This window comes from Eurytemora carolleeae, unplaced genomic scaffold, assembly GCF_000591075.1.
Source record: "Eurytemora carolleeae unplaced genomic scaffold, Eaff_2.0 scaffold62, whole genome shotgun sequence".
NCBI classification, from domain to species: Eukaryota; Metazoa; Arthropoda; class Copepoda; order Calanoida; family Temoridae; genus Eurytemora; species Eurytemora carolleeae.
In genome coordinates this window covers 320,921-335,221 of record NW_019396429.1, presented here as the reverse complement: position 1 = coordinate 335,221, position 14,301 = coordinate 320,921, and the positions used below count along the sequence as shown (strand labels likewise).

The 14,301-nt window shown below is 33.3% G+C and overlaps 1 protein-coding gene across 1 annotated transcript; it reads left to right on the top strand.

The window, feature by feature from the left end:
- The first annotated feature begins 1,592 nt into the window (after positions 1–1,592).
- On the top strand, positions 1,593–13,816 carry LOC111703159 (uncharacterized). The gene is made up of 13 exons (XM_023475034.1): positions 1,593–1,635; positions 2,422–2,498; positions 3,726–3,782; positions 4,650–4,736; positions 6,181–6,240; positions 7,406–7,463; positions 7,828–7,928; positions 8,611–8,728; positions 9,970–10,144; positions 11,627–11,762; positions 11,954–11,980; positions 12,571–12,611; positions 12,962–13,816. The coding sequence occupies exons 2-13, from the start codon at positions 2,425–2,427 to the stop codon at positions 12,985–12,987; spliced, it is 960 nt and encodes a 319-aa protein (XP_023330802.1). The 5' UTR covers positions 1,593–1,635; positions 2,422–2,424; the 3' UTR covers positions 12,988–13,816.
- The last annotated feature ends 485 nt before the right edge of the window (positions 13,817–14,301 follow it).

The window sequence follows — 14,301 nt, the reverse complement described above, 5'->3', positions numbered from 1 at the left end:
CCCCCCCCCCCTACCTCCCCCTCATTATCTATTTCCTTCTTTTCTCTCATAAGAATGGTTAACAATGACGTACAGGGTGTTTCATGAAACATGACAGTTGGTAAATAGTTTAGAATGTCTTCTTCCATAATTTTTATAATTGTTTAAAAAGACAATGATAAAATATTATATAGGAGTAATTTTATAGTAAAATTCATTTCAAAGTAAAATATACAAAATATTTAAAACATTTAAAACTATTTACCAACTGTCATGTTTCGCGAGACACTGTACATAAATAGTATTTTTGATCTATTAAAGAAATAGATAAGACAGACTTATCTTGAAAGTTGTTAAAACATTTCATAGATAGAACATTTCATACGATAGTCTGCTTTTCTACAAATACGATAAAGACGACTTTTCTATTTAAGTTCTGATTTCTAGCACACTTTTTTACAAGTTGAAAAGTAAACAAACAGTTGAAATATGTTCAGTCATAAAAATGTCAGGACTTAAATTTACATTTGTCACTTTAAGTCAAGTAATTATTAAGAATAAAATTATCATTCCCCTCCCTCCCTGGCCCCAGGTTCTTGGGTTGAGCTGAGTAGTAATTTTCCTGCTGTTTTATGCTTTGATGCCTTCAGTATGATCAAATCCGACAGATCTGGTCCCCATACGATTTAGGAAATCATCATATTTATTAATTCATCATTTGGTCATTTGATATTAGGCAATCCTTCCCTGCAACTTGTGATTTGATTTAATTTATTGATCATCTAGTTGATTTATTAGTAAATCCGTTTATTAGATTGATCAGCTAGTTGATTTATTAGTAAATCCGTTGATTAGATTGATCATCTAGTTGATTTATTAGTAAATCCGCTGATTAGATTGATCATTAAAGTATTAAGTTTAATTTTATTTGCANTCTCTGAACCGAACGGAATTATCAGAAACAATGCCATTGTGCTGAAAAAAAGAAAGAACATACAGAACGCTTTCTTAAAAATATTGGAAAGAACCATAAAAGAACGAACGTGGAATGAACGGTAATAAGTTGTAAAGAACGGCCTAGAATCGTTCTATCAGGAACACATTCTAAATCATCTAGAAATAAACAGAAATGAGTAAACATTGTAGAATTTTGTAGAAATTTTGTCAGTTTGATGGGGTTGGCTGATGGCCGTGTTGTCTCCTTTCATCCAACCTCTCCCCGCTCAGTCCCTCCCCCCTCAACCTATTCCAACCTAGTCCAACCTATTCCAACCCATTCCTTGGAACCGTTCTCGGAACCGTTCTTGATCAAGAACACAAAGAATAGAATGGAATGGAGATGGAAAGATTAGAATAAGAACGAATGAGGAACGAACCATTTAAAAAAAGGGAACGCGCCCAGCCCTGCCACTATTCATTCATTTATTTATCCTTTCATTTTTCCATACATCCTTGTGGGAGTGCATGGGACCAAAAACTACATGTCCTATGGGACATCAATCACGTTTTAATCCCAATTTAAGAGCGTTGAACTCTCTAAATTTTGTTCCCACACGGTTTTATTTAATCATCCTAAATTTCATTAAATTTTTTTATTAATTTATTTAGAGTGTTTTAAAGTCTGCATCAACAGAAGCAAATGCTACGCTGACACAGGTACTGTTCACAGTTTAATAAATTAAATATATTAAATGGTGCATACAGGGTTTCACAATAAACATGGGAATTCAGTGATGAATTCGATATCGTCTTTTCAAATAATTCTTTGATTTAGTATAGTGATACCTACTGAGAAAGCTGTAATCCGTAAGAATTTCGTCTGCTATGCTCACATTTTGTTTGTTTATGTTTTAACTGCATACGCGCGGTTGTACTTAGTAAAACAGGAAAATTGCATTATACGAACAGAGTAAACTTGTCCGTCTTCATTGTTCATCGTGCGGAGACATTAGACATACCTTTACAGTCTTTTACCCTTTTCATAAAATATACTATGGCAGACATGATAATATTATGGCTTTTGAAATTAGGTATTACAATGCTAATTCATAACAAAGACGACTTCGAATTCGTCACTGAATTCTCATGTTTTTAGGGACACCCTGTATAACAATTCATATACTGTGTTAAGCGACTTTCGATATAAATTATGATTTGTATCAAGTTTATAAACATGGAAACAAGGAGAAGCTGTCAATTAAAAATGATTCTCTTTATCTTGTTTTCAATTAAAACTTAAATAAAAAGTCGTCTTCATTTTATTAATAAAATCGCCTATGATATTGTCAGAGAAATGATGTGATTATAAAAAACATCCTCTGTACTTAACAAGTTATCTCTATAGAGATAAATAATTTAGAAAAACTTAATTTCAAGTTCAGCTTTAAATAATACAAAAACATTTTTAGAAATAGGTTCGCTTAACTTTATTTTTATTATCAGCGAATGAGTAGTTATTGGGAGGTTCCTGAGATCCAGACAGGGATAGAGGTGGTTCAAACTACATTTATCTGGATGAGGTATGAGGCGGGCTTGGTTTTATTCATTTCGTTCGTTCATCATTCGTGAACACTGAACAACCCATTTCGTTCGTTTTTTTCAATCGTTCATAAAAATTGATTTCTCAAAATTATCGTTCATATTCCATCTATTTCGTTCGTTTCCTCACTGAATAATTGTTCAGTAAAATCGTTTGTTCTTTGCTCTTTTCGTAAAATTAACAGAAATTTTTTCATAAATTTGTTGAAAAAAATTGTTAGTTCAGAAAAAAAGATAGTTTTTTCAAGTTCGCTTGAACTAACGATTCATACATCGTTCATGAACGATCAAGATCGGTTGAATGATTTTGAAAAGTCATTTTTCATTTTATTGGTCCTCCTTTATAATAAGTTGCTTTTTAAATTTCTCTAAATAATCAAAGTCGTTCGTTCGTCCAGGGCTATTTTTTTCTAAACGAAACCATCGTTCATGAAAAAATTCGTTCATTCACAAAAACGGTGTAATAACTTGATATTTCATCAAAAAAACTGTTCTTTCTTTTTTTTCAAAATATTTCAGTAAATTGGTTCGTTCAGTAAAAAAACGAATTGTTAAAAGTACATTTGTACAGTAAAAACCATAAAACTCTGGAATAGGAAGACGGCATTTACACTCTAGTTATGACTTTAAATAGTTCAATAAACATGAAACAATTCCAATGCAGAGCAAACAAATCCGTTTAAATAAATAAGTTACTAGAAATACTATTTGCTTTGTAAAAACATCAAATTATTTATCATATCTTTAATGTCGTCTTTCTATTCTACAGTTTTCTGGTTCTCACTGTTATAGTTTATAACTAATTTAGGTTAAATATTAGGTTTTGGATGATTAAAAACTTTTAATTAAAACTCAGTGTAACTGTAATCGTTTCAAATTCTCTTTTCGAATAAAATCCAAACCAGATCATTTTCTTATAATGCAAGGATTGTTTGCAAAATAAGGATTTTCTATTAAGTTTAAATACAGTTTCACGCAAAGTGTTGAATTCTGATGATTTCTCAATTGCTTCCTAAAAGCAAGATGTGCGCAAGTCACTTTGCAGAGAAACCAAAAATCAAAAAATTAACAATTTAAAAAAACACAAACATGGATATCTAATTAATACTTACCGGGTACCGTTGTAAATCGGGCTTAGCCAACTTTCCATAGAGGTTCATCACTTGAAATTCAGCTTATAGTCCCTTTAAAATATTTACTATGATTAGGTACATCCACTGTGCCCTGGTTCCAATTCTTATTTTTGTTATAAATAAAGAAATCAGGTAAACGAATTAATAAAAAGTACAAAAAAAAAATTCCGACCAAAGATTAATTAAAATTCCAGATAGGATACTAGATGTCGTCTTTTCAAGGCTTGCATGAATCTCGTTCACAATAACCCCCTGAGGCAGAAGCCCAGCGGAGTTTTGCTTAGTCAGCGTAGAACAGGCTCTCTTTGTCTTTTAATTCTACGCCGACTGCGGGAAACTGCTCTGGGCTTCTGCCTCAGGATTATTGTGAATGAGTTTTATCCAAATCTTGAAAAGACGACATCTAGTGACTTATATGTTATTTTGATTTATCTATGATTCCGAAAAAAAAGAAAGGAATTGAACCTTTCCAAAAAATTCAAATTTGTAATCCCTGTATATTTGCAACCTGATGATGTAAATCTTTAATATTTCAAGCTTAGACTATTTGATCTAACAAGACAGTCTAAAACATCTAAGGTCTACAAGATTGGGGTTTACAAAGATATAATGTTTATAAAATAAGAGTTTGTGTCAAAGACTCAATTCCTTTTTGAAAATGAAACTCGACCTACCACATGGAATAGAATCTCGTCAAAAGTGTCAAAAAAAGAAAACCTAAATTAAACTGAATAACCCATGTACAGTTTCTGAAGTCTCATCTTTTGTGGGTAACGGGTAGCCTATAGAGGAATTTATTGAAAAGATAGATGAACTATACCTACCGCCGGTTTATATCCTGAATCATCGATTCAAAATTGAAGGTTCATGAGGATTTAAATCGGTAAAATTCAGGATTTGAACCGGATGTGGGGAATTTAGCGAGCTCTCCTATTCCTAAAGTTTCATCTACCCCCACCCCCTCCTCCAGGATTGGTTGTTATTTAATGTTACATTTAGGAGGAAAGCTATAGATTTTGTTTTCTTCTTGAGAAAAAACTCAGTTCAAAGCGCCAGTCCTCGACCGCTTTCTGCCATGCTGCACAGGTAAAACACTAATTACATTAATTCTCTCAACTATACCAGGGGGGGGGGGGGAGTGCAGAAAGTCCTTTATGCATGGGTAATCACCGCCACCCAAACGTTTTTTTGAGGCATGCGCGCTTCTCAATTTGTAATCTCCACCACCTCAACAGGTAATCAGACAAAAAAGCGTAACATTAAATCGTTTTTTCTTAGAAATAAGACCATATTGACCTCTGTTAATGGCCCTATGGTGTACAAATGTTAAAGCTTTCTTTATTGCTCCTCAGTTTTGAAAATAAATCTATAAATATGCCACATGAAGCGCTAGAAATAAAATTACGTTTTAGAACGCGTTAACGATTTTAACCGTTCTTTTCAAGCAATTCCCGTTCCGTTACGTTACCTTCTTTTACTAATCGTTCCAATATTTTTAAGAACGCGTTCTAAGTGTTCGTTTTTTTCGGAACGAATGGGATCGTTCTTGATCGTTCTCGGGAAAGAACGATCGTTCCACCAGGAACGCGCCCAGCCCTAGGTGCAATGCAGGAGATTAATAAAATCAAGCACTTTTAAAGCGAGAAAAAAGGATATCTTCCTAATTATTGAGATAAAAGTTTAATGCGTAACCTTAGAATCAGGCGCACATGTATTTAACGGTTCTGCCAATACTTCAGAAAGCTGTGACTTTCGATCACAATTTGACCCCTTTAGCATATTTGTTAGCCTTTTTTCTTAAATACTTTTTTGTCGGCATATACAATTAAATAAAAAAGTATTTTGTAACCAAGATCCGTAACATAAAAGATTGTTGAATTATAGACCAAAGCACGTTTAATTTCAAATCGAAGAAATCGAATGCTTCTCACTCTGGTTAGTCCGGGTGATTGATATTACTAATAACAATATTAACTTTTCAATGTGAAACAATTTAATTAAAAGTAAAAAAATAACGATGAAAATAAAAATTGGCGGGGCGGGGAAATTAAAACGCTAACAAAATCATTACTAAAACTATTAAGTTTAAAAATATGACCCATATTTTTTACCAAAAGTAGTATTAATTAATTTCATCAAATTTATAATTTTTTATTCAAAAATAAAACCAAAACCAAAAGTATAACTTAAATATAAAATTAAATTTGTTTGAGAATAAGATATGATAAGATAATTGCTAAAATACACATTTGTGTACAGCACGAGTTTACAATAACAAATTAATAATAATTTTAACATACACAAGTATAATGTAACTAAGAGAAAATAGCTGTTGGCTTCGAACATTTTTGTGATATATTGATAAGAATGTCGGATACAGACCTATTTGACATGTTAATTTGGTCCTGTGAAGTATATTTAGATAGAGGCCAATGAAGAGTCTGAATAGTTTTTTTCACGTCATATTAAAGTCAGCTGATTTGATAAAAAAAAAAAAAAACATTATTAGAATTATGTATTCTTCTACTAGGCAAACCCTGGAACTCAACCGGCAGAAACAAATGAAAAAATTCAAACTCACAGATTACAGGTTGGTGGTAAACAGTGGCTGAATTTAAAGAATTTGAGCGGCGGTTTAAATTTAAACCGCGGCTTAAATATAGTTGGTTCCACTGAAAATTGTATCAAATGTTTCAAGATTTAAGCCGGCGCTAAATTTAAACCGGGTTTTGGCGGATTTAAACCGCGGCTCAAATTCTTTAAATTCCATCTCAGTTTTATTATTTTTCTTGTTTTTTTTTTTGAGCTGGAACCTGTTGTATTGTTGATATCGAGACTGATCAATGCTTGATCCTGATTGGTGAGATGAGTGCGTTCGGCTTTTTTTATTTCGTTCGTATATCGTTTGTGAATTACCTTTTTCCTACGTTTTCAATCGCTCAAAAAAATGTATTTCGTTCGGTCTAAAAATGTTCGTTCATTTTCCATCTATTTCGTTCGTTTTCTCACTGAACTGTCGTTCAGTAAAATCATTTTTTTATCATTCGTTCAACATTTTTTTTTGATTTCTCTGAACAATCCATTTTGCTCATCCATTGTTCGTTTTTTTCTGAACGACCCCCTTTTATAAAAAAAATGTTGTTTGTTCAAAAAAAATATGTCCATCTCTAGTCAGGAGTGTCTAGCAGCCAATCAGAAGCCAGGGAATTTTGCGTTCAACCTAGCTAGAGAAATTTCGGATATCCAAAATCTCGAGACCAAGTAGATTCTGCATAGAAGGGTATCGATATCAATCAAACGGGATTATCGGTTATTAGCTCAAAAGTTCATAGCTCTGGTCTTTTTAAATATTCCATACACATGTAATGATGATTTCAATTGTTTTCAGAATAATTAGCTGCTACTCGGATGAAAAAGATTTTTTGTTCAGAGTTCCTGTATTATTTACTGTTCAGAGTTCCTGTATTATTTTCTGTTCAGAGTTCCTGTATTATTTTCTGTTCAGGGTTCCTGTATTATTTTCTGTTCAGGGTTCCTGTATTATTTTGTGTTCAGAGTTCCTGTATTATTTTCTGTTCAGTGTTCCTGTATTATTTTCTGTTCAGAGTTCCTGTATTATTTTCTGTTCAGAGTTCCTGTATTATTTTCTGTTCAGGGTTCCTGTATTATTTTCTGTTCAGAGTTCCTGTATTATTTTCTGTTCAGGGTTCCTGTATTATTTTCTGTTCAGAGTTCCTGTATTATTTTCTGTTCAGGGTTCCTGTATTATTTTCTACAAATGAAGGAATGTACTTGAGATTGCTTGATAAGGAGGTAAAAAAAAAAAAAAATTTAATAATAATAAATTTTCAAAAAAAACCGATTTAATAAAAAATACATCACGCTCCACCAAAAATCCTAAGGTTAAATTAAGTTATACTCTTTTAGTGAATTACTAAATGATTTGGCAAAGAAAGAAACTAGTTTACAGTTGCTGAGAATCATGATAAATAAGGAAACAGACAGTATAAATTCCGTACAGTCGTCTCTTAAATCTCATCCTTTATGGGTAACCCTGTACCTATAAAGGATGAGATAACAGAAATATTTTTTTAAATACAATACGTTTATCAAATTCGAAGCTTGGAGTCGGTTAAATTAAGATATATTTGTACAGTTTCCATGTACCACTACCTAGGTGCCTGTACATACTGACAGCCTGCAGAACAGTACAGCTGATGTATCAAGAAATCAGTGGACAATGGAACCAGAGTTCTTTACTGAGCTGTGTGACCTAAGGTCAGTCTAAACCAAATATTTTCAGCTAGGTTGTTTATTAAGGTTTGATACTCAGTATGCGCCTCGGAAAATGTCGTCTTCATAGCAATGGACAGTCAAAATCCTCATATGACGTAACTGCTGTTGGTGAGAGGGAAGGGGGAAAGATTTTCTCCATGTTAAAGCTGAAAAGCAGAGAAAATCCTTCCATCCTCTCACCAACAATGTTATCCATTTCAATGAAGACGACATATTCCGAACATTGGAGCTAATCCAGAGTATTTAACCTTCATAAACATCCTTGATTTTCAATCATATTTCTATCGCTCATTCAAAGTCCTTCAAGAATAGAGTAAGAGACCCTAAATACTTAGAAGTTGAAAATACACCCCTGAGTTCTAGAATAATAATACTATATTCTAGACTACCTGGACCCCTTCCTGGGAGCAACACTACCGCCCCTGAGTTCTAGAATAATAATACTATATTCTAGACTACCTGGACCCCCTCCTGGGAGCATCACTACCGCCCCTGAGTTCTAGAATAATAATACTATATTCTAGACTACCTGGACCCCCTCCTGGGAGCAACACTACCGCCCCTGAGTTCTAGAATAATAATACTATATTCTAGACTACCTGGACCCCCTCCTGGGAGCAACACTACCGCCCCTGAGTTCTAGAATAATAATACTATACTCTAGACTACCTGGACCCCCTCCTGGGAGCAACACTACCCGGCCTACGCCCCTGAGTTCTAGGACTAATGAGAGTGAAGATGAAGGGTTTCATGACTCTAGTAGGCCAAACAGCAATGAGAAGGTAAAAGAGACTATGTAAGCGTAATGTTAAGCTACCTTTCATTCACAGATGACAATGTCCGATTTATACAACGGTAGACTTAAAAGATTTGTCTGAATTAGATATCCATGCTTTAATTTCTTTGATCCGAGCTGGGAACTTTTGAATGGTGGATATCGGGATTAAGGCTTGATCCACTCTTTTTCTTAATCTCCAGGTTAAATAATGCTTGTTCTCCTCTTGTTATTAACCTCCAGATTGATTAACCGATCGGGATTAAGGATATCCCATTCTAAAGTTTTCTGCTCTGTTTATTTAGTTAAAGTATGAATTAGATATCCATGTTTTAATTTCTTTAAACTGTTTATTTACATTTGCGATTTCTCTGCGAAAGTGATTTGCGCATTTTTTATTATAAGACGGATCACATAAGAAACTTCTCAAGTCAGGAAAACAACGATATTCCAAAATTTTGATCAGATTAAGGTTTGAAGGGTACCGTTGTAAATCGAGCATTGCAATCATTTCATGGAGGGTTATTTAAAATTACATTTACAGTTTCTTCACACGGCATTTTGAAATAAAAAAATACATAAATGAAATAAATTTTACATGAACAAAAAAAAATTCAAAACAATTATTTGGTTCATTTGAACTAATTTTTGTGTTCATTTGAACTACTATCCGGAACGCTCGGCCCAGAAATTGTCTTACCTAACCTAACCCATATTTATACACACGTTTGAACTATATTCTGGTTCATTTGAACTATTTTTTGTGCACTTGAACTACTTTATTTGAACTAGGGTAGGCCTGTATGACAAAAAAATTTACAATTTCATTACATCTATATTATAAAAATTATACATATAATCATACTGTGGCCGAATTTAAAGAATTTGAGCGGCGGTTTAAATTTAAGTCGCGGCTTAAATATGGTTGGTTCCACTTAAAATTGTATCAAATGTTTCAAGATTTAAGCTGGCGCTTAATTTAAACCGGGTTTTGGCAGATTTAAACCGCGGCTCAAATTCTTTAAATTCCATCTCTGATTAGTTAAAATTGTGTTTAAAAAATATACAAAAATTGGTGTTCGATGCCGATTTGTTACATTTTGAAGCAAGGACGTTACAAGTATGACAATAACAACACTTTGTTTAACATCATTTAATATTAAAATATAATTGAACGAATCAGAAAAAATTGTGATCGTGGCTATTTCCGCATGAATAGCAGAAAGTTAAATTTTTAAAATATTTCAGCCTTTCTCGGAGCGGAAAAATACTCGTCACGTTCAATTCAAAACCACAGTAGCAGAGATTCTACCACATATTAGACCTTTAAAGGAAATACCACAACCACAACCAAGTCCTCAACCACACCGTCGAATAGATGTACCGCCAGAAAAGAATTTATCCCAATTAAAGCCAACTCCAGGTGACAATACAAAAAATGCAAAACTTAGAGTTTTTAAATATATCAAAGTAACAGGGTCAGTATCACTATAGATTAATTTTTCAAAAAACCTGCAGGTTGCTCCACAAAACATGATAGTAGCATGACGGCTTGAAGGTCGTCTTTACGGGATTTATTTGAAAACCAATTTGTAGAAGTAAGATTCTAGAGTTTATTGACGCAAAACACTCCTAGTCTTGGCATTTCCAAAATGTGGTCTGCCTTCTTTGTGATTTCAATATTTACCGTTAATATGATTAATTTTGTTAAAATTTCGACAATTTTGGTTTCATTTTATAAAACTTTAAATCTAAACTAAATTCTCAATATCTCCGTTAATATATGACAACATAAAGAAGGCAGACCACATTTTAGAAATCCCAAGACTAAGAGAATTTTGTGGTTATTGTTTAAAGAATTATACACGTGAAAGGAGGTTGATGTTTCAAATAAATTCAAAGATAAAAGACGACTTTCAAACCGTCTTGCTCCTGCCATGTTTTGCTACGTGTTTATAATTCCTAAATTATCCGTTTCAAATAAAAGGGAACACAAACGTGAGAAAAGTACAAAATTAGAATATTTTTATATTAAAAAAGCTGGTCGTAATCTGTTGCATATAGTGTTCGGCGTGTATATCAATATAATAAAGATGACTTTTTTATTCAAGTTTTTATTTTTAACGTTTTTAAAAAATTACTAAAGTAAACAAAAAGAAATGGCAGCTCATCTTTCTTTCCATGTTTATGCATATCCATACTCCATATCCAAGAAGCAGGGGAAGGCAGGCGGCCATGAGCCACCACTATTTCCCCTTCCGTACCACCACATTTGACTCTTCCGGGCAAAACTACTTTTTTAAATGGTATATTTAGGGCCTTTAAAGTCTGATTTTAAAAAATCCAGCCGCGTCACTCAAAAACGCACAACTCAAATTATTTTTTTCAATTCTACTTAAGATTAATATTTTGTGTGTTAAATTCTTAAACTGTTTTAATGATTATTCAATTACTGGCTCATTATACTATAAATCCATCTTAAAATCACTCATTAACCAACTTTGTGATATTTCAAGATGCAATACTCAGTCAAATTTGTCAAAAATTTCATTGTAAAACAGTTTAAGAATTCAACACACAAAATATTAATCTTAAGTAGAGTTGAAAAAATGGTTTGAGTTGTGCTTTTTTGAGAGACGCGGCTGGATTTTTTAAAATCACACTTTAAAGGCCCTAATTATACCATTTAAAGAAGTAGTTTTGCCCAGAAGAGTCAAATGTGGTGGTACGGAAGGAGTGGTGGCTCATGGCTGCCGGAAGAGAAAAAAGCTAATATGTGGCACGGAAGAGGAAATAGTGGTGGCTCATGGCCGCCTGCCTTCCTCCGCTCATCCAAGCTTGGTAGAAATTAAAAATTGAAATCGAAAGTCGTCTTCATTGTAATGATATATACGACGACGATTAGATGAGAAACCGCGTCGCCGATCTGTTTATTCCTATGGAGGGGACGAAAGACGACATACAGAGAGAAGATCTGAAGAAGGAAATGGAGAAGAAAAGAAAAGGAAGAAGAGGAAGAAGAGAAAAAAGAACGAACGAAGGTGATTGAAGATTTCTTTTTCCCGATCCTATTTTTCTAAATATTCAAAATTAACACCCCCCCTCTAAAAAAACCTTACTGTCCTAAAATGTTTTGTGATGGAGGGGGAGGGGGGTATTTCACGTTTAATTTTTATATAGAAAAGAAAAATTTTGTAGAGAAAGTTTTCAATTTAATATTGTAAATTTTTAGGGCCAGCGATAATGCTGCACTGCTCGAGTAAGTATGAATTATTTTGATTTAATAAAATTTCTGGGAACAGTGAATGAAACATATCAATAACAAAAGGGTTGAATCTAACCCAAGATGAAGTAGACAATTCATTCTTAGAAAGAGTGAAAAATCTCTTTATGTCTGGAGAGNTCATTTCAACACAATTTTATAAATCAAAAGCACTATTTCAACACTTATCATTATTCTTAAATGTATTTTGATCAAGCATTAAAATTATCTGTCTCGAAGAAATAATTCTTTAAGGTAAAGTTTCATCGTCTATACGCAATATCCCCTCTACTGAAACTCTGACCTACTGCAATAACGGACCTACTAAACTGTTTTATTTTTATAATATTTAGGGTTAGGTCGGGTTAAGACAATTTCTGGGCCGGGCTCAGTGGATAGGGGGCCCAGCGCCGCGGCTAAGACAAGTTAGGAACCGGGCGCTCTGGTCACATTTCCAACTTGAAGTTATAATAAAACCACGTGCTAGTATGTCGTAAGTGTAATACAGCGGATCTTGCGTAGGTCTGAAATGGAGTATAGCGGATATGCGTAGGTTGAAAGATACACTATATCTATTTCTGTTTCAGGCATGAACATGATTTGGAATTACAAACTTTCCAAAGCCTAGGTTAATTAGTTATTTGTTAATTAAAAAATTTAATTTTTTATGAAAAATTATTGATTATGAATTACAATTACATAATGAATTACAGTGAGAACCAGGAATCTCCCGAATGTGAAAACGAATTTTAAACTTAAGTTAGAGACTTAATGGTCCCATGCAAATAAAACGTAGCAATTGTGTAGTGTTAACAGACCCATTTGACTAAATGGGTGATTTAAGTAGTCATAAGGAAAACTATTTTCTTTGTAACAACATTCATTACACTATTAGTGCTAAAATGTCGTCTTCCTATTCCAATTTTCTGGTACTCACTGTAAGTATTAGATAAAAAATATTACACATTTTGTTTTTAGAATCCAGATTTGGTATTATTCGTTGAAGAGAAACTTCACAAGGAAACAAACGTTGAAAACTTGAAACTTAATTAAAATATATACCAGAGCGTTTTCATTGGGGTGGGCTATTGGGGCTTAGTCCCCCCTTGGACGATTGGTCTCTGGTTTTCAGGTTCAACGGGTGCTGAGCCCATGCCGGCCCTGGAGAGAAAGAAAAAATTTAAGCCCGGCCCACCCCTTCTTGATAAATTCCTGGAAACGCCCCTGTCGCCAACTTCACTAATAATTTGCTTTACGTCAACTAACTTAAAATCGCAAAAAACTATCGTTTTTAATTATTGTTTCAATAATCCTTATGCAATAAATAATATCTTTGCTAAAAAAGGAAAACACATGAAATTTGTTACTTAATAATATTCGATAACTATACTTTGAAATAGTAAAAATAAATAATCATTATCAATAAACTTACATGCAAATCATTATGTTCATTATTATAAAAATATTTTGTTTTTAACCAAAATGAAGTCTATCCACATTATCAAAGAACTACATTAATAATGCTTTGAAATACGAAAGATATGCTAAAGGTAATTTCGGACCGCTCTACTCCCCCCCTCCGTTCAATTTTGTACATGCACATAACATTTAACACGTGGATAAAGTTGGCCAAGTTGGCGCAGCACCCGGTCCTAGCCGCAGCGCTTGGTCCTGAAAGTGTCTTAATCTAACCTGACCCTAAATATACACACATTTTGTTGAAAATAGTTGAAATTGAAGGTCTGTCCACAGCGCTTGACCCCCTAGCCTGTCCTAGTCGGCCCTGAAATTTTCCTAACCTAACCTAACCCTGAAATAAAACAAAATAAATATTTTTTTGTCCAATAATAATTTAATAATAATAATAATTAAAATTTTAAGTCAAGTACAAAATTGATAGGTGGGGGGGGGGGGGGGGAAGGGGACCAAAAATTGTTATCTAGGACAGACCCGCTAAATCAATATCATTATAGTTGTTTTAATCATTATCAATCAATGTACATGATATTACATGCTATATAAAGGAATAATTAAATTGTAATGATTTTTTATTATTACATGTGTAACCTATTAATAAATAAAATGTTAATATTATTATTCATAACTGTTCTCTTTTTTCCTTAACAATAACAAATTGAATCTCCCGAAGGGACTGAAACGAAATTGATTTATAAAATGGCATATCCACTTAACAACATCAGTTCCTCTCTTCTACTATTTAAAAACTAATCATTTTCAATCGCGGTTTTCTTTAACTGACTTGCAAAATGTATCAAGAGTAAAAGAATACTTTGTGAGAATTCAACTTTCCTGGACAG